Source organism: Lissotriton helveticus, chromosome 7, assembly GCF_964261635.1.
Source record: "Lissotriton helveticus chromosome 7, aLisHel1.1, whole genome shotgun sequence".
Lineage (NCBI taxonomy): Eukaryota > Metazoa > Chordata > Amphibia > Caudata > Salamandridae > Lissotriton > Lissotriton helveticus.
In genome coordinates this window covers 458,228,959-458,252,435 of record NC_136068.1, presented here as the reverse complement: position 1 = coordinate 458,252,435, position 23,477 = coordinate 458,228,959, and the positions used below count along the sequence as shown (strand labels likewise).

The following is a 23,477-nucleotide window of genomic DNA, read 5'->3' as shown; positions in this document are numbered from 1 at the left end:
TAGGTGTTAATTAGCAAAACAGATAAAAAAAGGCATTGTCATTTACAATGCCAATAGCTTAAACTCTCACAAATGCGAGACCTATTGCATTGCAAATGCTTGTTCAAAGTTGGTACTTCAAATCAGAGCGGCTTTCCTCCCCAAGATGCCCTTTCATTTTTTTACCCCTGTGAGGAAACATGCGTTTTGCAGGTTTGTCCCGATTGTTTGACCCCATTTTGATTAGGTACCGGTCCAAAGACTCAGAAATACCATGAGCTCTTCTAAATAGGACTCCGTGCATGTGCTCTGACCCTAAAAATGGTGTATGTCTAATTGGCTTGGCCCTAACTGACTTGCTTGTATATCTCTAGTATATGGTCTAGGGGTACCCAGGGCCCATAAGTTAGTGTCCCCCAGGGACTGTAGCACTTGCTGTGCCACCATGAGTGAAACAAGGTAAAACATGGCTCCCAGCCGGCCACTGCAGACTAGAAGGGCTATTTAAAACTGCTAACTCAACTTTGCCATTTAAAGTAATGGCAAAGCCCAAATCTCTCATTTTAATGTATACAAGTCACCCCTATAGCTGGCCTAGCAAACCCTAAGGCATGATGCTGCATGTTAGAAAGTGAAACATACTTTTACATGTTCCAGCAGTAAAAACCCTAAATTGTCGTTTTTACTGTGGAAAGGCTAGTAGCCTTTTGGAAGTACAAAGTTATAGACTGGCACCCCAACCATCCTAACTACTGAAAGGGACTAATGAGATTGGTACAGTTTGGTATCAAAAGAATCGGTGCATTAAATCTAATGTAATGGTTACATTGATTTTAATGTCACTGGTGGGCAAAGTGGAACTTTAGAATTTGCCACTTTAGTTGCCCAAGGTTTCCAGTGCCTGTGTACTGGTATACACGGAGCTTGTCCTGCTCTCCTTGGGAGACAACCTATCGACTCACACAATAGGGGCCTGCATGGGAAAGAGGTGCTAAGTTCCTCCTGCAGGAAACCACTGGGTGTTAGCCCGAAAGACAAGCTTCAATGGTAAAGCCGCCTTTGAAGAGCAAATGGGGAACACTTGGGAGAGGGGCTGGCTTATTATTTAGGTAGACAGGCTGGCACTGGGGACAGGAAAGGAGGCGGCAGTTGTCAAATCATTTTTTTCAGGGGGGGGTGTAGTCCTTGGTGGCCATGCCTCTGGAGTGAGCCACGGAGCACTGAATGCTGAGAGAGGTTTCTTGCCATTTTGGGAGTGCGCAGAATGGTGCATCCTGGGTTAGCCGGATACCACACTTCTCAGGAATGAGGGAACCTGGTAGCCCATTGGCTACCATCCTTATCCTACCCTGATGGAATTTTCTGAAGAAAAATAGGGCATCCCTGGCACCCAGACTTCAGATTTCTACCAGCTCAGAAGGATTACCCTGCTGCACTGAGGAACCAGCAAAGAGAGGCTGCACCGATGACCACTGCATCTGGTGGATAGCAAAGAGAGGGACTGTGCCTGCCAGAACCAGCTCAAGGAGAAGCCGTCTCCAGAAACAGTCAAGCCTAGAAAACTCCAAGGGCCAGCCGACTGGCCTCCTGTTCGTAGAACAGGAACACAACAGCTGAAGAATCCTGCTGGGGTAAAGTGGTAGCCTAAAGTCTTCAAACCGCTACTACTGCCGCAGTGCAGTGCTGAGGACCAAGAACCGACACGTAGAGTTGCACCAGAGTTCGCTGCGCCCAGCAGTGCTGTCAGAGGGTTGCTAGGACCCTCAGATGGAAACTTATCGACCAGGGAAGGATTGGCCTGTGACTGCGACGAGGGGCAACAGGTAGTCCAGTGACGACCATGCTTCAGCTGGACCGGCGAGGACTTTGTGGGATGTCGACCCTGACTGAGGAATCCCTGCAGGAAGACCTCTGTCAACCGTGTTGTATTCACAGCATCCTTAAAGCATCTTCAGCATCCTTCATCTCTTGCATCAGGACCACTCGATAGTAATCCATTGGGGTGCGGAGAAAGTGCTTGGAACTGCTGAAGGACTGCTTCTACTGTGAAGGTAACTGTTCTTGAGGATCTTGCTGGTCCCCTGACTAGCTCCCTGTCAGAATTGGTCGCCACCAAGTACTTCTAACAGACCGAATTGACACTTACCTAAATTTTCTTTGAAAAAGTTTGCAAGTGTCCAATTTGTTGATTTTGTCAAGGCTTGTTAGTGGTTGAGTGAAACTGCATTGATTTATATTGCTTATAAAATTTATATCTCTGGAACCCTCCTGTGGATCTTTAACGTTAAAGTGTCTAAATTCACTTAAAAGACATTAAAGTGTCTAAATTCACATAAGACAATCTATTTTTATAAATCGGTGTCTTCTTTCTTGAGTGTTGTCGATTTCTTCAATTGTTTTGGTGCTGTTTAAATGCTTAACACTTGTTCCTGTATGTAAGCCTTGCTTCTTAATACTACTGCTACCCAGGATTGAGCTGAGGGTTTGACAGGCTAAACCCGAGGGTCCAAAAGGGGTTGGTAAGTGTATTACGTGGTACGTTGCACTACCACATCATCTAATGCACCCCATAACCTCACATCTCTCCTCCACAACTCTCCAAGAAAGAGAGAAGAGTATACACAGGTTGGACACAAAGAGGACGTCCGCTTTTAAGTTGACTGTACGAAGGCTTTAAGAAAGGATGACCAGATTTATGTTGGCAATAATAAAAGAAAGCTGTACAAAGAGAACCCCATATAGTGGGAGCATTTTGCATATCAAGATGTGTAGGTAAATCGGTGTGGGTGAATATAAGGTCTACAATGTAAATTGGCTGGGTGGTGCATGCTGAGCAAGCATTTAGACAAATAGAGCATGCATAATCTTGACGTTGGGACTTTCACTCACTAGAGATCTTGCCATTTGTCAGGGGTGAAGTACTTTTAAAATCATGCTGCTTTTTACCAGAAAAAAATATATAACATTGGTGTCTAAAAGAATGGATTCCCCTAACACCACAACTTCGTTTGTAGGGTCCTGTCATTTGGTTGCTGCTGAGAAGTCATGGGTACAGGCAACTTTTTACCTAACACCAAGGCCAGCTGTGTAAAGCGGTGTTTATTCCAGAGCACTTAAATGTGACCGCATTGGCACCCATTTCTTTTCTTGGTTCCCTTTTTAAAGTATCTATTGAAATTTTAGTGTTCTTGTCTCCTCAACCCTGCTCCTTCTGGCTCACAGGCAAAGGCTGCATTAGCAGAGGAGAAAAAGTTCCAGCAGCACATCCTGGGGCAGCAGAAGAAGGAGCTCACCGGCCTGCTGGAGTCCCAGAAACGCCAGTACAAGCTGCGCAAGGAACAGCTAAAAGAGGTAATCATTAAAAGGGACCAGGGTGCCTAAGGAGCTTGTGTGGCTGGGTGATCTTTTGTTTAGGTCACTAGTGCAGCAGCATATGTTCTGAAAACTTTGCACTGTAGCACAGACGGTACCTTACACCTTGCTCTGAGCCCAGTCTTCATTTAAAAGTGCTGTTGTACATTGATTTTAATTGGATTACTCAGTAGTGTTTTTTTCCAATTCTATTTTTGCAATCTTACATAACGCTGGTGCCCTTTGCTGTATTATTCAGGATTGTTCTGCAGCCCTCTAAAGCCGTTTTGGATTTCTATGACCCCTAAAATAAATGCCATTGAAAGACAAATACTTCGCCTAATGACTCTTACTAGTCCAGAGTGTTTACCCTGTAGTCCAGACAGCACTCCACACACCTTGTCCCCAAGCCTAAGCTTTGGCTCACAACTTTTGTAGCTCTTACCACACTCGTAGCCCTTCAGCTCCCTGCAATTCTGATGGGTAGTGCTACCTGAAATTCCTCGCCTTTTAAATCATCACCGTTTGAAACTTTTTAGGTTGCAGACTATATCCATCACTGATTGTGAAGTCACATCCCTCTTCTCAAGAGTCAATTGTAAGTTGTGCTTTATCGTATGGAACGCTGGGCCCTATTTTGTAATCTGTTTTATTTTGTACAAGAAAGGATAGGCTGATTAGGTGAAATTAACCTACTGCATTCATGTTTGCTACTGCTGATGTAATCTGGTATTGCTATTTTGTGTGAACAGTAAAAAGAAAGGATAGGCTTATACAAGCAATTGAACATAGCTCAGGTTGAGTCCCAGATATTCGGAGGGTTGGGCCACAATAGTACAGCCAAGGTCATTTTAGAAAATATAAAACCAAAACACTCCAACTTCCCCCTCCATCTCTCTCCTTCCCCGTACTCACACTGTAGGGAATGTATGCATATAATTTGTGAGTAATTAGGACAATAGGTGGCCCTGCCAGGTGAAGGGTGTCCCCTTTGCCTTCCTGCAGCCTGTCCACCCCTTAAAATCAAGGTAGGCCTGCCACATCACCTTGGCGCTGTGGGCCTGTCAACAAACAACCCCTTGACACTGTGAAGGATAGAATTCCCACACACACACACACACACACACTGCCTGGCTGCACAGGATGTGGAGCATACTAGGTGTGGAGAGGATCACACTATCCACTACTCAAAACCAGGAGTCATATGCAGGTAAATAGGCTCCATTTATCGATCGCCTTGCCGCAGAGTTCAATGAACTGACCTGCCCCGGATATCTAAAAGTACTATAACTACTACTCATGGAATAGGTGCAGACATTGACAGGCTGCACGAAGGCAAAGGGGACACCCTTCACCTGGCAGGGCCACCTATCGTCTCACCATGTCCATGAAACACCAATACTTCTGAGATTCGGGTGGCTCCGTTCCACAATGTATAGCAGTTGCGCAGCCTGGTCGTATTGGACAAGGTTGGAGACTCCTAAATCGGGGCGCTTGTGTTTTCAGTGTAGGATCGTGTTCGTAATCTACGTCTGTTGCAGTGAGAGAATTAGCCCATTGTATCCATCGCGGATGCAGTGCTTTTGCATTTGGAAGACTCGCTTTAGTAACAGCTTCTAAAGTTGGTTCTGGGGTTACAACTATTATGTGTTTCCCCTGTGCTAGTGCTCTTTCTCTCTCTACAGCAGTCTGTACTGCTGTCAGTATTTTGTTCTGTGGCCGCAAATCGCATTTCAGCATTTGTGTATAAATGTGATTTGTACGCAATTGGGACTGTCTCACCTTAATTGAAAGTGATGTATGTATATCCTTATAAACCCAGGACCACCCGTATCGCCAAGTTATTAGAATTCACACGTGTGCAAATGTTTTGACGCGATCATGTCAGCCTGAACAAAACAGGGAATAGCTGTATGTTCCTGTGTCCACTGATGTGCTGTGAAATCACGTCTGATTAAGTCGTTTGAAGGGCTTTACTCTTTCTGCGTAATCCAGAATGTATGTTGTGCCAAAATGTAGGAATACTAAAATGGATTGCAAACCCTTCAGAGACTTCGGAGGTTGGAACAGAGCTCACTTAAAAAAAAAAAAAAAAAAAGTTGGCTGCCAGGCTCTTGCCTTCACTTGATAGATCATATCCCAAAAATAGGACATTGAGATGGGCAGTTTTTGATTTCTTGTAATTAAATATGTAGTCCAAGTTGGCAAAACTCACAATTATGTTATTCACCCTGCACAAGTGTTCAAGTAATTCATCGTCCATCAGATAGATGTCAGCTCCATAGAACACTGCCTCCTCATCGCATGTTTGTAATAATTCTGACACTTTTGCAGAGATTAGCCCTGGGCTGTTCTTATACCTTTGGGGCAAATGACAGAAGTGATGCTGAGTGCCGAGGGCACAAAATGCTGTCAAATATCTGCTTTCTGGAGCTAGATTTTGGCAGAAGAATCCATTCGAGGTATCTAATGTCGATTTGTATTTCTTCTGCACAATGTTGTTCATTAATGCGGCTCTATGTCCATTTTAAACTGCAAATGTTAGTGTGCTTGGGTTTAAATGTCGGTGATCTAAAACTAGACAATATGAGTTGTCAGGTTTCATTACAGGATACAAAGGATTGTTAATTTGGGAGGTGCAAGTCTCAATCACACCCTGGTATTCAAGGTGGTCTAAGATTTCTTTGACCTGTCTTTTTGCAATGTTTTTAATAGAATACGGTCTCTGTGGATTTTTTGATATATTTTATTGGGATTTCGTGGTGATTAGACTCCACTTCCCACCCTACATGGTTGCAGTATAATTCCGGAGCTAGTGCTAGTTCCCAGTCCTGCATACTTGAATGTTATAGAGATTCGGGAACGGGTTGGAGAAAGCGGGCAAAATGACACTTTCCCCTTTTGGGCAATCAATCACAAATTCTGGTAGCCAATCTTTTTCTGCTAAAAGGATGCCCTATCCAAATGTTAAGTTTTCCCAAAAGAGACCTTTAACTTTTCTTTAGATGTCCCCTTCTATTTGGGATGTAATTTCATATAGTCAATGTGGGACACAAACTCTTGTATCAGATGTTTTCTCCGTGATCTTTTGATTCAATACTGCTGTCACCAGAAATCCTTCAGGTTCTGGCGAGCTATTGTTACTTCTGCCGCGCTGTCTGGCATCGTCCGAGCCCATTCCCTGTTCAGAAGCTGAGTCCTCTGTAACCTGGGCATGTCTAATTTTCAAGCCAGCTACTTTCTTCTTTTTGAGTTGAGGCTTTGCTTTAGGTTTCTGTTCCTGCTTGATAATGTAATCTGAATTACGATATGCTTCCTTTTTTGTCTTTGGTCGCTCTTCTGTCTGTTGTTCTGATCGCCCATCCCTTTCCGAGTTTTTTGATGAACCCCGAAACGAATTAAATGAACATGTATCAGTGTCCTAATACCGTCCAGGTTTCCTAATGTTATCGTGATACCTAAGGTTATACCTCCTTTCAGAGGACTCCCATTGGGGAGACCCACTCCTTGATCGTGAATTCTTTTCTGTATTGTTATTTTTGGATTTTTTATCCCATTTCTTTTTATAAGAAGAGGGTGCTTGCTTCGAGTTGTCAGTTTCGGGACTACCCGCCATTTGTGGTTTCCCTGGTTTGGCTCCCAAACTATCTCTATTTAATGTGGCATATGTTTAGTCGATAATTTTTTATAACTCTCCCTCCTTATTTATAGGAGCTAATTCCATTAGGTGGAGGTGTATAGCCACTGCTGCAATTTTTGATAACTCTCCCTCCCTATTTATATGAGCTAATTCCATTAGGCGGAGGTGTATAGCCGCTGCTGCTCCCCTTTTATGTTGCTCAGCATGATTGCAGAGACTTAGGAAAAATTACCCATCTGATAGAGACAACTAGCCACAGATTCCTTAACGTAGAATTACCCCCAGGCGTGAGACTAGATCCGGAAAAATTTTCTGCCACAGCATCCCTGGGCGCCGGGGGGACAGCATCACGTGACTCCGCCCTGACGTCGTCCGCGCTGGTGATGTCAGCGAGGATACAGAAGTCCCACCCCGGCGCGCCTACGTCAGTTTTTTCTCTTTTCGCATGCAACGCGGATCCGGATTACTGTCCGGGCCTGTTTTCAGGCCTTCCATTCTTTTACACTTTAGCGTTTAGTGGAACGGTGTGCGAATGCCTTCGGGCTTCAACATGTGTACCTCCTGTGCACGTCCCATGTCGGGGACGGACCCTCATTCGATTTGCATGTGGGGCCTGGGTGAGCACCATGACTCAGAAAGCTGCAACGCCTGCCAACACCTTAAGCCCAAATCGCGGCAGAAGCGCCGGATGAAGTTGTTTGTGTGCTTATCCAGGTCGGTGTCGTCCCAGCGTCCGTCCCCTACCTCGGAGGCAAGAAGCCGCCGGCTTTGTCTGCAGAATCGCCTTTCGTCGCGGCCCTTTGGGCGTGGCTCACCGGCTGGTAGGTCTTTCAGTATGTCTCCGAGGCCTTGTCCTCCCTCCGTAGTGGACTCTGGCTCCCCCCCGGGACAGGTGCCCCCGCTTGTCGCCTCACTGCCTGCCGTTTCCCGGCGCAGAGGCGACTAGGGCCCAAATGACAGCCTACACTGCGGCGCTGCAGGCTTCTTTGGCCCCTCCTCCACCTCCTTTGGTGTCTGCGGATCCCTTGCCTTGCGCGGGGACTTCCGCGCCGGCGGCTCCAGCCCCGGCACCGAAGGTTTCGGCTTCAGGTCGTAGGAGGGTGGCGTTGTCTGGGTGTAGTCCTTCGGGGCTTACCTCGTCAGCACCTAACATCCCTGCCTCGCCGCAATTCCCTACGGGGCTCCCTGTGGTGTCGCAGGCGATCGCCGGGACTCCGGGCTTGGCCCGGAGTCCCCCTCGATCCTCTGAGTAGGCGGTTGCCTCTCTAGAGGTCGAGCCGGTGCCGTTTCGGCGCCGGGGGCCTTTCCTCCCCAGCTCTGGTGGAGTCGCGGGTGGAGGCCGGGGCCTGGGGTGCCTTCCCGAGTCCCTCTCGGTCCTAGGCGCGGGCGACTGCTCCGTCTGAGGTCGAACGGGTGCCGTTACAGCACCGCGCCTTCGCCGTCGGCCTCGCCCCATTCCCCTGGAGAGCACGTGGTGGCAGGAGTCGGCCCGACGCCACGGAGGCCCATTCCCGTGCCGGTCGGCACCGATCAGGCGCCGATGGCGGACTCCACGGAGCAGCGCCGGCGTCTGGTCTGGATTCGGCTCCTGAGGCCCCTTTTTCTCCTGAGGTCCATCACCTGTTGGTGTGTTCTTCCCCGGAGACAGGGCGCTGTGTAGTTGCCTTTTCATCACATCTTCCAGGGAAGGCTCCTCGCCGTCCCCACGGCCCAAATCCTCGAACCCTTCTTTCCCTGGTTTGCGGCTGACTTCTCCACCAGCATCTCCGCCCTCCCCTGAGGCCCCTCAGGTTCCCCATTCCTCTGTGGACCCTCCTACATGTTGAGGCTGGCCGCCTCCCCCTGGACTTGGGGATAAGCAGCTCGGTCTGCAACAGTCACCCACGGAGGAATTACTTTCACCTCTGCGGTGCCCTACTGCGGCCAGTGTTGCCTTTGTTCGGGCAATTTCCATGGCTGCTGGTATTCTGAGGATGGGTGAACCTGTCACCCCTTTTCCTACAGACAACCTCTTAGAGATTCTCCACCAGGGCTCTGGTGGACGGGAGTTGTTCCTTCCCTTTGAAGCGCCACTTCATAATTCTCTTATGGAGGCTTGGGGGTGCCCTGCCACTGGCGATCCGGTGCCTCAGGCTCTACTGCACCGTCATCGTCCTGCTCCGCATGACCTGGTCTGTCTGTCTTTCCACCCTTCTACTCAAGGGGTCTCTACTGCGCAATGCTTTTCCGTGTTTGCCTGTAGTGCTGTTTCCTCCGTCTCGGGAGGTCTGGTGGTTAGATTCATGGGGGCGTAATGCTTTCGCTTCTTCCAGTGCTGCCTTGAGGGTGCTTAACACCTTGTGTGTGTGTTGAAGAGGGCTACATCTGGCCTGTGGGATTCTGTGGAGTCCCTTCTTTCTCATGTCTCTCATGAGGGGGCCCGTGCTGATCTGTGGGGCCATGTGTTGAATGGCAGAGAGTTTGCCGCGTTTATTCTTCGTGCAGCTTTGGGTGTTGCCGATGCTGTTGGCTGTGCTATGGCCACTTATGTGGCTCTCCATCGCCATGCTTGGCTATGCGATGCTGTTTTCCCTGAAAATATTGGAGAGCGTCTGGTCGACCTCCATTTTGAAGGGGTCCTGTTGTTTAATACTCATGCAGACTCCACCATTCAGCATCTTCTTGCGGGGCTCCGTCCTCTTCCTCCTCCTCCTCAGTAGGTTGGTCTGCTGATTTTCCTGGGCTTGGTGGGAGACGTTATCCCACTTGTTCCTGCTACTTAGTTTTTGGATGGGTGTTACACTTTCTGTGAGGGATACTGTGCCCTCTGGGCCTTGGTTGGCCCGCTCTTCATTTGGCTGCTGGTTTAGCCCCCTTTTTGGTACAAATGCATTTTCTGTCTGACTACTAAGCCTTCTGTGGTTTCTGCCACAGATCTATTGTGAGAAAGTGGCTCTATATATACTGGACTAGAAGGAAGTAGTGTGTATAGAGTCCACCAACCTCAGAGGTATAACGGAGGTTAAAGTCAGAACTGACCTTACTCTCCAAAGTGGTAGCTTGGTCGAGCAGTAAGGCACTACCAGAGGACAGTGTAAAGCATTTGATGCACACACTCAGTCAGCAAAAGGTTTCACACACTCAAGGACTGAACTCCAGGTCAATTGTTTGTATATCCAAAGATATAGTTGTTTTATTTTTAGAACCAACAGTTATAAAAAAATACTTTTCTCGAGGTGAGTATTCTCATGTAAGTACTTTGCAAGGAAGCAATAAAGGTTGTGCACAGAGTAGTTACAGTATAAGCAGTAAGAAACACAGTTCTGAATCACACTCTAGCATTGAGCTCAATGGGCTTTCATAGATAAGTACAGTTGATTACTTTACGGATTACTTTGGTAGTCCCAGGACTGGATCTAAGATTCAGTCCTGGTGTCTAAGCTGAAACCAGATTAGCATAAACGTTTTAGTTACTGTGCAGAATTTTCAGGAATATAAAGCTGTTTTAAAAGTTCACACTTAGAAACTTTTCAAGGTAAATCTGACAATGTTATTCAATGGGAGGAAATTCAGATTGCAGGTAAAGTACGATCGCGTTACTTTTGTAACCCAGCACTAGTCTCCTAGGGCCAGCACTGGGGGCTTAACTCAAAACAGGTAGGTAATTGCGTTTCAGTATTTCGTACAATTTTTAAAGAATATTTGCAGTTTTTAAAAGGAGACACTTAGAAGAAATTTCATAGAAAAGCAGACAATGGGTTCCTACGGAGAAAATACAGATTACTAGTGAACCCGCTATGGATTACTTTTGCGGTTCAGTACTAGGCTGAAAGGTACAGTACTGGCTTCTCCCGTGGTCACAGGTGAGTACTTTCGGATTCGGACTTGGGCTGATTTTATAGGAATATTTTCAGTTTTAAAAACTTCACACTTAGAAAATGTTCGAGTCAAAATGGGTCAATGTTATCCAATGGCAGGTAGGTAAATCACCCGCCTCCAGGTGAGCACTTGGTTGGTGAATGTAAGTTTCTAGGCACAGACTCAGGGGTCCCCCAGGGTCAGGTAAGTACATTTGGTACACCCTCAGCGGCACAGGGGCGGCCGGGTGCAGAGGTAGTTAGGCCCAATGTTAGTCAATGATAGGCAGGGGGCCTTCGGTTGGTGGCTGCTGGCTAGCAGGCCACGCGGCTGTGGGAGCTTGGCTCCTGGTCACTTGCTCAGGGCAAGGGGGGAAGTAGATTAGGGCAAAGAGGTGACAGCCAGCGGCACTCGGGCGGCTGGGTGCAGGGTGCTTTTGAGCCGTCGGGCGCTCAATGTAATCCAATGAGGATCTTGAAAAAGGGGAAAAAGACTGCAGGCTCGGGGACGGAGACTCTCCAGGGGCGACCAGCACTTCGAGAGGTAAGTTGGGATCTTGGAGCACAGGTAGGTACCCCAAAGGGCAGGGCTCCCCATCAGCAAGATGGCCGGAGCCCGGGGTCGTGCTTCACCTCGCCTGCTCCACCTGAGGGTGGAGTTCGCAAAGGTTGGCACACACTCCTTCCTGACGTAGTTTTTCCCGCCAGTCTTCCCGCCAGAGTGGGGGTAGAATCGGTGGGGGCCAGTTGCTGGGTACAGCAAATGGCCTGGAGAAGCTCTCAGAGGCGGTATGCCTTTGAAGCTTCCCCCTGTCCATCCTGGGGGAGGAGACCTAGCACTCGCCCAGGATGTGCATTGTTGCAGGCCCAGGAGAGCGGGGGCTCTCCACCCAGGGGTCCAGCAACATGTCTGCTGTGTGGCAGCCTCTGCAGCCACTCAGCCCAGACGTGGATTGTAGGTTCGGGTTTTGGAGGGCATCTCTAAAATACCCTCTCGTGCATGTTACATTTTACATTAAATACCACACTGGCATCAGTGTGGGTTTAATGTGCTGAGAAGTTTGGTACCAAACTTGTCAGTCTTCAGTGAAACCATTATGGTGCTGTGGAGTTCGTAAATGACAACCTCCCAGCACCATATACTCTTAAATGGCAACACTGCACTTAGTGCCCAGGAATGGCCCTGGGTACTGTAGGGGCACAAGGCTCATGCCCCTGTGCCCTCACCTCTGGCATAGGTCACCCAGCTAGAGGGGTGACTGAAGTATGCCAGGGCAGTGGGTACTGTGGGCATGGCACACAGGGATGTGTGCCATGTCGACTCTAGTTTTAGTTCTGTACTTAGGCATTCAGCCTGCAAAGGCAGTGTGTGGGTGCCAGGGTACAGGGCCCCTGAGGGTGGCACAATAAGTGCTGCAGCCTGCAGGGGTCTTCTCTGGTCACCATGCCCTGGGTACCTAGGGTACCATTTACTAGGGGCTGACAGGTGGCCAGAGATGCCAATTGGGTATTTTGTTTCAGCATAGCTTTTCTTTTTAGGGAAGGAACACAGGCCCTGGGTACCTGATTGACAGGGACCCAGGGCTCACTCAGTCAAAGTACATCCGCAGTTCAGAAAATAAAGTGGGGGCATACCAAGGCAAGAAAGATGGCACTTTCTCACATCTATGATTTTGTCCTCTGATGCGGGATTGTTTTTTCCCTAAGAGTGGTTCCCATGCTTTCTTGTGATGTGTCCTACCTTATGTGGGGTATGTGTAGCTATCGTATAGCTCTGTCTTATGCGGGGAACGTGTAGATTTCACCTGGCCGGTTCATCGCCCTTCCTAGTGTTTTGCCCTTGCCTACTGTTTGTTCTGGGCCTCTGTCTGGGGCTTCTGAGGGCATAGTTTCCTGTGTTGATGACTTGGTCCGTCATACTTGTTACTCCCCTCATCTTATAGCGGCTCTCACTACTTAGTGGATCGGTTCTGTCCGGGGCGGTCCCTTTTAGAGGTCGTTCGGGACAGTTTACTAGCCCTGCCCTTGTTCTGAGCCTGATGTGTCCGGGCCTTTAGTTTCGTGGCTTTGTCAGCAGCTGGCTGCCCCCGCCTGCTCTTCTGTTCTGTGGCCTGCGACCTTGTCGTGGGCCCTGGAGCTCCTGCTTTGTCTTGTGGGGCCATTGTGGGCTTTTTATTCTTCTGCCTGCTTTCCTGCTGAGGCGTCGTTCAGTCTGGTCTTTGGCTTCAAGCTGGGATGGGCTCGGCGGCCCTCTTCCTGGGTATGTTTCCTGGTGGAGGGCTTGACGTTTTTGGGCCTCTTTTGCTTGGAGTCTGTAGGTGGCTCTTTTTTCTCTGTGCTGCCTGTACCTTGGGGCTTCCGGTGGTGGTCCCTGGTACGTTGACTGAGCTTGGTGTGTTCTGCATCCCCCCCACACCCTTCAGATTGCTTTCTCCTGTTGGTGAAGGCTGTTTTGCCTTTTTTGGTTATTTTAACACATCCCCTGTGGGGCATGTGTTCCTCCACGATGTTGAGGTGCTGCTTAGTTTAGGGCTGGTGCCACTTCCCTGCTGCGATGGATGGGGCTATCTTTCCTTGTCCCCCGTAGCAGGTCCCCTGTGAAGGGTCTTGGGCTCGTCTGAGCTGGAGAGGTCTTCTCACAGAACCCTCCCCTCCTTTGGGGTGTGGCTAGGGTATCTATTCTACGTTAAGGAATCTGCGGCTAGTAGTCTCTATCAGATGTACGAGTTACTAAACTTCGGTAACAATGTATCTGGTAGAGACGATTCTAGCCCCAGATTCCTTCACGGCCCACCCTTCCTCCCCGTTTCTGCGAGGGCCCTTCTCGGTCTTCTGTGCTGCTTCAGGGCAGCGGTCCTCTGCGAGTGCTTTCTTCTGCTTCCTCCCAGGAGGATGCTCGCCTTGTTGTTGTCGTTGCTCCAATTATTCCTGTCTGGTGATTGGTGGGCGAATGCCCGGGTACTTCTGCGCCCATGCATTAGGCCCCCAATGTAGGGGTTGTTGTACTCTGCTTCCTTGGGTTGCTTGCACTTCTGACTCTTACAGTCCTTGGGGTTGAGGTCCTCTGGCTGGGTCTCAACCTCTGTTCTTTTTAGGAGTCGAACCCTCCTCCCCGCTGGTGTTGTTGGGGGATGAATTGTCATTGGGCTTCTATTCTGACCTTGGATCCTTTCTTGGCTCCGGGTGGTGGTTGCAGGTTTTTTCATCTGCAGTGCCCTTTTTCACATGCTTTCTATTTCCAGGGAAGCTGTTCGGTTGATAGCAGGCTTGCTTACATTGGCTGCGCTCTGTCCTTTCATTCTGTGACTTGGTGCCTTAGTGCCTGGCACTATTCTGGATATGCTGTTCCTCACTTTTTGTCTCTTTACGTTCTGTATAGCTGGGTCTTCGCACACTGTTCCAGTATTCTCACAGTTTTTGTTGTGATGGCTCCGCGTTGTGGCGCGGAAGTTCTCAGAAGAAAACTGACGTAGGTGTGCCGGGGTGGTACTTATGTGTTCGAGGCATGTGGGCTGCTAAATTCATATCTTAGTATTAGATCGCCGCCTAGTGTTGGCTCCGGATGATCGCACATTGTTGTCCTGGAAGAGTCTTCGAAGTATCCTGAGATAGGTGGCTCCTCCCCTGGACTACAGTGCGCATGGGCATCGGCTCCATCCCCAGATTGTTTTTTTCCGCCATTGGGTTCGGATGCGGTCTCGACGTCTCTCTGTCGGAACCGAGAAAAACTAACTTTTTATGGCCAAAAGGCCTTGTATTCTTTGCGTCGGTATTGTTTGCGCTCGGTCTTGAGTTCTTCCGTCTCTTGGAGTCGGAATCACCGGAGTGCTTGCACTCTTCGGACATCGAGGCCTTCTCGTCGCGACACGACGCAACTTTCCAGCATGGAGCGGAGTCCGTTCAAGTACTGTCCGCTCTGTGGGTCCAAATACCCACATATCGACGTGCACCCGGTCTGTAACAAATGCCTTTCACCAGACCATAACGAAGACAACTGCAGGGCCTGCGCAAAATTCAGGTCAAAGAAAACACTCAAGCTTCGGCGCGCTGTGCGCCTTGAGGCCAGACAAGCGGCCCCGGCTCCAGAAAACATCTTCGGCGACCGAGAAGAGGAGGACCAGAGCCATCCTCTTCAAATATCCCCGCCCGAGACGGAGGTCGAGGCGGATCCGGAAGACGACGACGGAGTCGTGGATCAAGGCCTTGAATACGTCGACGAGGTAGGGGACGTCGAAGAGATTTATGGGGCCGCGGAAGATAGCTCAGGGGACGAGCTATGCCCCGAAGGTTACGAAGATCAAGATCGGGTCACGGGATCGCCTGTCGGCCTTACCCAAGACCCCGTACCGCAAGCCTCTGCCCCGCCTTCTGGCCCGGCCACGGACATACTTGCTGCGCAGCCCGTATCGAAACCGAAACTGAAACATTCGGTATCGACTACACCTAAAATGGCCGACCCGAAAACGAAACCGAAAGTTATCGATTCGACCGATCCTAAGATGGCGGCCGTACCACCAAAAACGACGACACCCGCTGCTGCATCGACTCCGTCGACCTCCGGTCCACAAAAGTCGAAGAAATCTGTCGATTCCACAGGGTCGAAGTCGGCGCCAGAGGAGGGATCCTCTAAGAAGGGTGGTCGGCACGGGTCCACCGCTGCGACGCCGTCAAAGCCCGCCAAAGCCAGCGACACGGCTCCGGTTCCGACTGGGACTCCGTTAGTCGGACGCGTGGTGGTGACGGAGCCGACAAAATCACACGGATCGAAGGCTGGCACATCTGCGCATCGGTCCAAGGACTCTGGGTCGGCGGCTGCGGCATCGTCGTCCAAGACTCACAAAGGCCAACAGGACGTCGGATCCGAGGGCAAGGTAAAGACCTCCTCGTCGGCGCCAAGGGCCGCTGTAAGTGACGCGTCCCTCGTCGCCGCTTCACTACAGAGGATCGGGGAGAAGGCCTCTGCTACGCCGGCTCCGATGCCATCGCCGCAGAAGCCGATGGACATTCCAGTGAAGCCTGCGGGTAAACTTCTCTTCCTTCTGCCGCCAAAAGAGACGCCGAAGGCCTTTTCAACAAAATCGACGCCAAAGAAGTCGGATTCTTCGACGGCGGGGGCACTTTCGAATCGGGTACTCGACTCTGAAGAGGATGCGGAGCGTTTTATCGACGCAGACACGGGCAAATTGACCCTTTATAAGAGGAGGATCACTTCACAGCCGGTGGACTCCTATGTCATCCCCCTAAAGAAAAAAAGGCTTCCTGAAGACGCTTCAAGCCTCATGGAGCCTATCCAGCCTCCTCCAAGAAGGAGCCCAACTCCTTCCCCAGAACACTCTGAGGGTGAAGGATATGTTGGAGGACCAATACACTTTCCCCATCAATGAACCTGATGCACAGCCGGATTCATACGATGACATTGGTGACCAAGGCACCCAAGATGTGGGGCAAGACCCACAGCCTTTCACTGCACGTGCATCCCCAACAGAAGATTCTGCAGGTTTTCATGCACTCATTGAACGGGCGGCTGCTAATCATGATGTGGACATGCATGCTGACCCAGTAGAAGAAGACTTTCTATTTGACACTTTTTCAGTCTCTGAACGGACAGTAAAGACACTGCCTATGCTCAAAGGGGTCCTCAAACATGCTGCGGACATCTTTAAGGAACCTACCAGGGCGAGAGTGGTCAATCCACGTATCGAAAAGAAGTACAGACCAGCACCTGCAGACCCTGCATACATTCGGGGACAGTTGCCGCTTGACTCCCTGGTGGTCTCAAATGCCTGCAAAAGGGCCAACTCCCAAACAACGGGTGAAGCTCCTCCCCCGGATAAGGAGTCCAAAGTGCTAGAGGCAGGAGGCAAAAGAGTAGCCGCACAGGCTGCCAATTTTTGGCGTATTGCGAATACACAAGCACTCTTGGCACGTTATGATAGGGCGCATTACGACACCCTAGAGCGGGTTATAGAACACCTGCCTTCGCAGTTTCAAGAGGGCACCAAACTGCTTATAGAAGAGGGAAAACTGATCTCCAACGCAGCCATAAAGTGTGCACTTGATGCCGCAGACACAGCAGCTAGGGCCATTAACACTAGCGTCATGCTCAGACGACAGGCGTGGCTCCGCATATCGGGGTTTAAACCTGACATTCAGACAACAATTCTTAATCAGCCAGTCAATCCTGATAGACTGTTTGGTCCAGATGTGGACACCACACTAGAAAAAATTAAAAAAGACACCGAAACTGCTAAGTCTATGGGGGCCCTACAATCACAACAGTTTCGTGGCAACAATTTTCGTCGCTCAGGTGCGCGTGGAGTCACCAGAGGACAGATGGGTCAACAGTCACAATTCTCCAGAGGTGGAGCACAATCCTCGTACCCCAAGCAAAACAGAGGGGGTTACCGAGGAAACAGTACCAGAGGACGTGGAAAAGGAAATAACAACTCCCGCTCCTCTGCCCCAAACAAACAGTGACTCTCTGTCACTGCCCCCCGACCACCTAACACCTGTCGGGGGGAGACTACAGCAGTTCCTGCCCGTCTGGAGAAACATCACCACAGACAGGTGGGTGCGACAACTTGTCCAGTACGGTTATTGTCTAGAGTTAAAGTCCACTCCACCCAACATTCCACCAAGGCAACGGCCTATGTCCGCAGAGCATTTGCACTTATTGCAGCAGGAAGTAGTGGTGATGCTGCAAAAAGGCGCTATCGAGCTCGTGCCGGTGGAGGAGGAGGGCACAGGGGTATATTCCCTGTACTTCCTTATTCCAAAGAAGGACGGATCTCTCAGACCCATTCTAGATCTGCGGCCCCTCAACCTGTATATACTATCAGAACATTTCCATATGCTTACACTGCAACAGATTCTTCCCTTGCTAAAACAAGGGGACTTCTTAGCAACCTTAGACCTCAAGGATGCTTATTTCCACATTCCACTACACCCGTCCCACAGAAAATACCTCAGATTCACTATCCAAGGCAAACATTATCAGTTCAAGGTCCTACCCTTCGGAGTGACCACAGCCCCAAGAGTGTTTACCAAGTGTCTGGCGACAGTGGCGGCGCACCTCAGAAGGCAGAACATCCATGTCTACCCCAACCTAGACGACTGGCTCGTTCAAGCCAAGTCGGAACAACAGTGCGCCGCGGACATGTCGACTACCATTCACCTCCTTCACGATCTGGGCTTCTCGTTAAACTACCCAAAGTCGCATCTTCAGCCGGCGCATGTCCGGCAGTTTCTAGGTGCGACGATCAATACCCTGACGGCCATGGCCCAGCCAAACCAAGTCAGGATAGACAGCATGCTGTCACTAATCCAAAAGTTCAGACCACAACACTCGCTTCCAGCGAGAGTGTTCATGCAGCTGATTGGCATGATGGCCTCCTGCATCTTCATAGTCCCTCACGCACGTCTACATATGCGTCCGCTCCAGGAGTGCTTAGCAACTCAGTGGACACAGGCTCAGGGACGATTGACAGACCTAGTGTTGGTTACCAGTCGGGCATACGACTCTCTGCATTGGTGGACTCCACACAACCTTTGCAAGGGCCGACTGTTCCAGGAGCCAGTGCCACAGATTATCCTGACGACGGACGCATCTCTCCAGGGATGAGGAGCTCATCTGCTCACTTACACGGTGCAGGGACTATGGACGACGCAGCAACAGAAGATGCACATCAACTATCTGGAACTGATGGCAATCTTCATGGCACTCAAGTCCTTCATTGTACATCTGTCCAACAAGGTAGTGTTAGTCCGGACGGACAACATGACCGCGATGTACTACATTCAAAAACAGGGGGGCACCCACTCGCCACAGCTGTCTCATCTGGCTATGGGCATGTGGAAGTGGGCCATTCAGAGGAACATTTTCCTCATGGCAGAACACCTCCCGGGCAAGGACAATCAGATGGCGGATCTGCTCAGCAGATACAGCCATCAAATGCACGAGTGGGAGTTACACCCATCTGTACTCCGCCCGTACTTCCAGCAGTGGGGTCATCCGGAGATAGACCTGTTTGCCACAAACGAAAACGCAAAATGCCAACACTTTGCCGCCAGGTTCCCACACCCACAGTCGCAAGGGAATGCGATATGGATGACCTGGTCAGGCAAATTTGCGTACGCTTTTCCGCCAGCCCCTCTGATACCGCTAGTGGCAAAAAAGCTAAGGCAGCACGCGATGACTCTCATCCTGGTTGCTCCAACGTGGGCGCGCCAAGCATGGTACACCACGTTCCTCGAACTCTCGGTGGTGCCGCATCAAAGGCTGCGCCTCATGCCCAGACTTTTGACGCAGAACCATGGAGACATTCAGCATCCAGATCCGCAGCAGCTCAACCTGGCGATCTGGCTCCTGAAGTCCTAGAGTTTGGATACCTTCACCTTCCTCCTGAATGCATGGACATCATCAAGGAGGCAAGGAAGCCAACTATCAGAGCATGCTATGCTGCAAAATGGAAGCGTTTTGTCATTTACTGTACAGCCAATGACATCAACCCGCTAGATGCATCTATCCCTAACATTATTTGCTATCTGTTACATCTTTACAAGTGCAATCTAGCGTACACTTCCATTCGGATACATCTATCCGCCATCGCAGCTTATCTTCAGAATAGGCAGCATCTCTCTGTCTTCAGGGTGCCTGCCATTAAGGCTTTCCTTGAAGGTCTGAAACGAGTCATTCCCCCAAGAACACCGCCAGCTCCGGTGTGGAACCTCAACGTGGTCCTCACCAGACTGATGGGACCACCCTCTGAGCCACTGCACTCATGTGAACTCCAGTTCCTAACGTGGAAAGTGGCTTTCCTCATTGCTATTACGTCACTGAGGCGCGTTAGTGAGCTACAAGCGCTCACAATCCAAGAGCCATTCATTCAGATTCATCCAAATAGGGTAGTGCTACGTACTAACCCCAAATTCCTTCCGAAGGTGGTGTCACAGTTTCATATCAACCAAACTATTGACTTACCGGCATTCTTCCAAAACCCGCAAACGGTAGCGGAAAGAATGCTCCATACGTTAGACGTACGGAGGGCGTTGATGTACTACATAGACAGGACACAACACTTTAGAAAAACGAAACAACTTTTTGTTGCCTTCTCACCACAGCACAAAGGCAACCCTATTTCCAAAGCAGGAATAGCCAGGTGGATTGTTAAGTGCATCCAAATCTGTTATCAAAAGGCCAAGCGCACTTTAACGATACCCCCAAGGGCGCACTCCACACGCAAATTGGGGGCATCCATGGCTTTCCTGGGGAACATTTCTTTAGAAGACATTTGCAGAGCAGCCACGTGGGTTACCCCACATACCTTTACAATACACTACTGTGTTGATGTGCATTCCAAGCAGCAAGCTGCTGTAGGACAGGCTGTTCTCAAGACACTTTTTCAGGTTTCTGCAGCTGGCACAGGCAACCGCCGCTGATGGAGGGACTGCTATGTATTCTATGCTAAAATATGAATTTAGCAGCCTACATGCCTCGAACTGAATATGCTACTTACCAGTATGCATCTGTTCTTGGCATGTAGGGCTGCTAACATTCATATCGCCCACCCTCCTCCCCGGTGCCTGTCGCAGCTGCAGATATACTATTGTATTCAATCATTAGCATGGACATCCTTTACACTTTTCACTCCATCTTCTGCCACAATGGCGAAAAACAATCTGGGGATGGAGCCGATGCCCATGCGCACTGTAGTCCAGGGGAGGAGCCACCTATCTCAGGATACTTCGAAGACTCTTCCAGGACAACAATGTGCGATCATCCGGACCCAACACTAGGCGGCGATCTAATGCTAAGATATGAATGTTAGCAGCCCTACATGCCAAGAACAGATGCATACTGGTAAGTAGCATATTCAATCCTCGCTGACATCACCAGCGTAGACGATGTCAGGGCGAAGTCACGTGGTGCCGTCCCCCTGGCGCGCAGGGATGCTATGGCAAAAAAGTTGTCCGGATCAGGTCTCAGGCCTGGGGGTGATTCTACGTTAAGGAATGTGCAGCTAGAATAGTCTCTACCAGATACATCGTTACCGAAGGTAAGTAACTCGTACATCCATTTCATCACCGTGTTCAGGGCAGGTCCTGCCCCATACTCATTCTGTATCTATTTCATTACCTCTGGAATGACTGCTATGGAAGGGGTACTGTGCATTCTCATGTAAATGGCAGAAAAGATTGTTCCCCAAGTGGTACAATCCTCAGTCGAGGGAACCATCCCCATTGGCAAGCTAATTCTATTTTTTTCCTGCGGACCCGTATGGGGAAATACTGCTTCCAGCGGTGCAATTTTTTGTGCTATTCAGAACTGAATTTGGTCCCCTTTGGAGGGTGTTGTCCCCATTATTGATTTTAGTGTCTGTGGTCTAAATGTAGGTGTGGTCTGATGTGGACCGACTTGAGCATTTCTCGCAGGTTTGACTGTTACTGTTTGCATGACGAACTGAAGAATGTGTCTGTATAGCCGGACTGTATCTTTGTATATTGTATGGACTTCGACTGGTAGTGTATCTATCTCAGGATGTGGAGTGTATTTCGCTGTGACGGGCCAGGTCGCTCCTTCTATGCGGAGTCTTACAACAGATGTGTGTGGAAGGGGGCCTTTAAACCAATTTCTGTGTTGCTGATAAGTTAACGGTACTCCAATGTCTTCGTATGGAATGCATTCTTCCGGTGGTTCAACTACAATGTATGTGTGAAACAATTTAGTCTGTGACTGCAGTCAGAAACTGAACCCAAGAATAGAATACCTCTAATCCGAACACCTTGTGTGCTTCGATCACTAAGGTAATACAGCCACCTGTTGCGGGTATGCAGTGTTCTAACAATTTTATAGTTACTGCATGTCTGCAGTGTAGGAGAGTAGGATCTGCTTCTTATAGTTACCCCCACTTTTTGCTGATGTTTCACTGTTTTTCGACTTTAGTCTGGCTGGGACCCTGCAATCCAGGGCCCCAGCCTAGCTGCTTCCTCTCTAAAATGATTGCATGTACTTTAAGTACACCACAGATTGGATTCTGGGGTACCCTTATAAGTCCCTAGTATATGGTATCCTATATACCCTGGGCATAGGTACCCCAGAGGCCTCTCACGGGCTGCAGCATGTATTATGCCACCCCTGAGAGACCATTCAAAATGACACAACAGGTCTGCTACAGCAGCCTGTGTAAGGTGGTGCAAGCACCCCTTACTTAGATATAGGTTCACTATATCTATCCATATCACTGCACATATAAACCTATCAGTCATCACTAGGGCAGGCCTTATCAATCTAGAAGGCAGGATGCTGGGTTTTACGTGAGAGGGTGCCCATGCATGAGCAGAGCCCCGCTGCAGCTTTCGGAACCTTTATACCGGGGTTGTTTGTGATGCAGCCAAACCATATACTCTAAAGTGCATTATAACCTCACGGTAAATGCTAACTTTGGAATGACTGCATGGAAACATGTCGTGTTTGGCTTCAAACGCCTTGGAATCATACCTCCCCGCCAGTAACTGGTGTGGGACGTATAATTCCATCCTACTAGAGGGAGAAATAGGACTACACCGGTACACCCCGGACCAGCTTCACAGAACCCTGGCATCACGAAATGGATGCTGCCACCCACAGACACGCGCCTGCCATCCTGCTGCTGGACGAAACTCCAGCAGGGGAGGCTGAAAAGTAGGTTTCCTGTCACAGGGAGGTGTGACCCCCTCCCAGACAGGCTTTAGTGTATTTGGGCTGGGTCAGTGCACTCCAAGAGTGCTTTGATTTCTGATAGATACATCTGCCGTGTGGATTCCTCACCTTGTGAATATCCCCCTGCGTCAGCAACATTCGGAAATTCTTTTTGTAGCTTCGCGCCGACGTAGACTCGGACGTCACAGAGGCACGGCATCGCTCGCGACTCCGCTGACGTCACCGACGCCTACAATAGGCCCACGCCGGCGTGATATCAGTTCCCTTTTTTCCGCATCGTCGACGCTAACGGTTTTCTGGGATCGTCTGTAGCCTTTACTGTAACTTTGTTACTATCTAAATTTCTAGTATCTTTGTCTTCTCGTTTTCATCATGACCTCGAAGAAGACCGGATTTAAAGCTTGCGGAGAATGTAACAAAATAATGTCCATTACAGATCCGCGTGAATGCTGTTTGTGGTGTCTGAGCTCCGACCACGACGTCGAGGACTGCCGCCAATCCTGCAAGAAGATGACACCAAAGGCCCTCCGGGAGAGAGAAGCAAAACTTCTGGTTGCTAAGTTTAAAGAAGGAAAAGAAAAGAAGAAGTCAAGATCGCGAACTCGTCGTTCGAAGTCAAGATCTCGATCGAGGTCGCGGTCGGATTCGTCCTCGGCCCATGCTTCAAGGTCTTCTAGAAAGAAGCATAAAAAGAGAACCCATGAATCCCGACATCGATCGAGGAAGGAGTCGGGTTCCAAGCCGAAGTCACAAGTGAAACTGATCGAGAAGGTAGTTTCGTCGGCTTCGGAGGATCACGATGTCGAGGTTGAGGTGTTGCATGCAAACTCACCGAGTTCACCGAAGCAGAAGAGTGTTCCATCTCCGGACCCATCCCATTCTTCAGGTCGGGAGGATGAAGGTGAGGAGGTTGGTGAGGGTGAAGCTCGGATGCCCGAATGTCGTACGACTCCGGTACGCCAGCCCGAAGAAG

General features: G+C 49.7%; 1 protein-coding gene across 3 annotated transcripts in view; it reads left to right on the top strand.

Moving 5' to 3' along the window:
* The window catches only part of TAOK2 (TAO kinase 2), a 934,333-nt gene that overhangs the window by 668,666 nt on the left and 242,190 nt on the right, over positions 1–23,477 (top strand). For all 3 annotated transcript variants that reach the window (XM_078652408.1, XM_078652406.1, XM_078652407.1), the window contains exon 18: positions 3,202–3,330. In XM_078652408.1, coding sequence (XP_078508534.1) covers positions 3,202–3,330 — 129 coding nt within the window. The remainder of the gene's footprint in view (positions 1–3,201; positions 3,331–23,477) is intronic.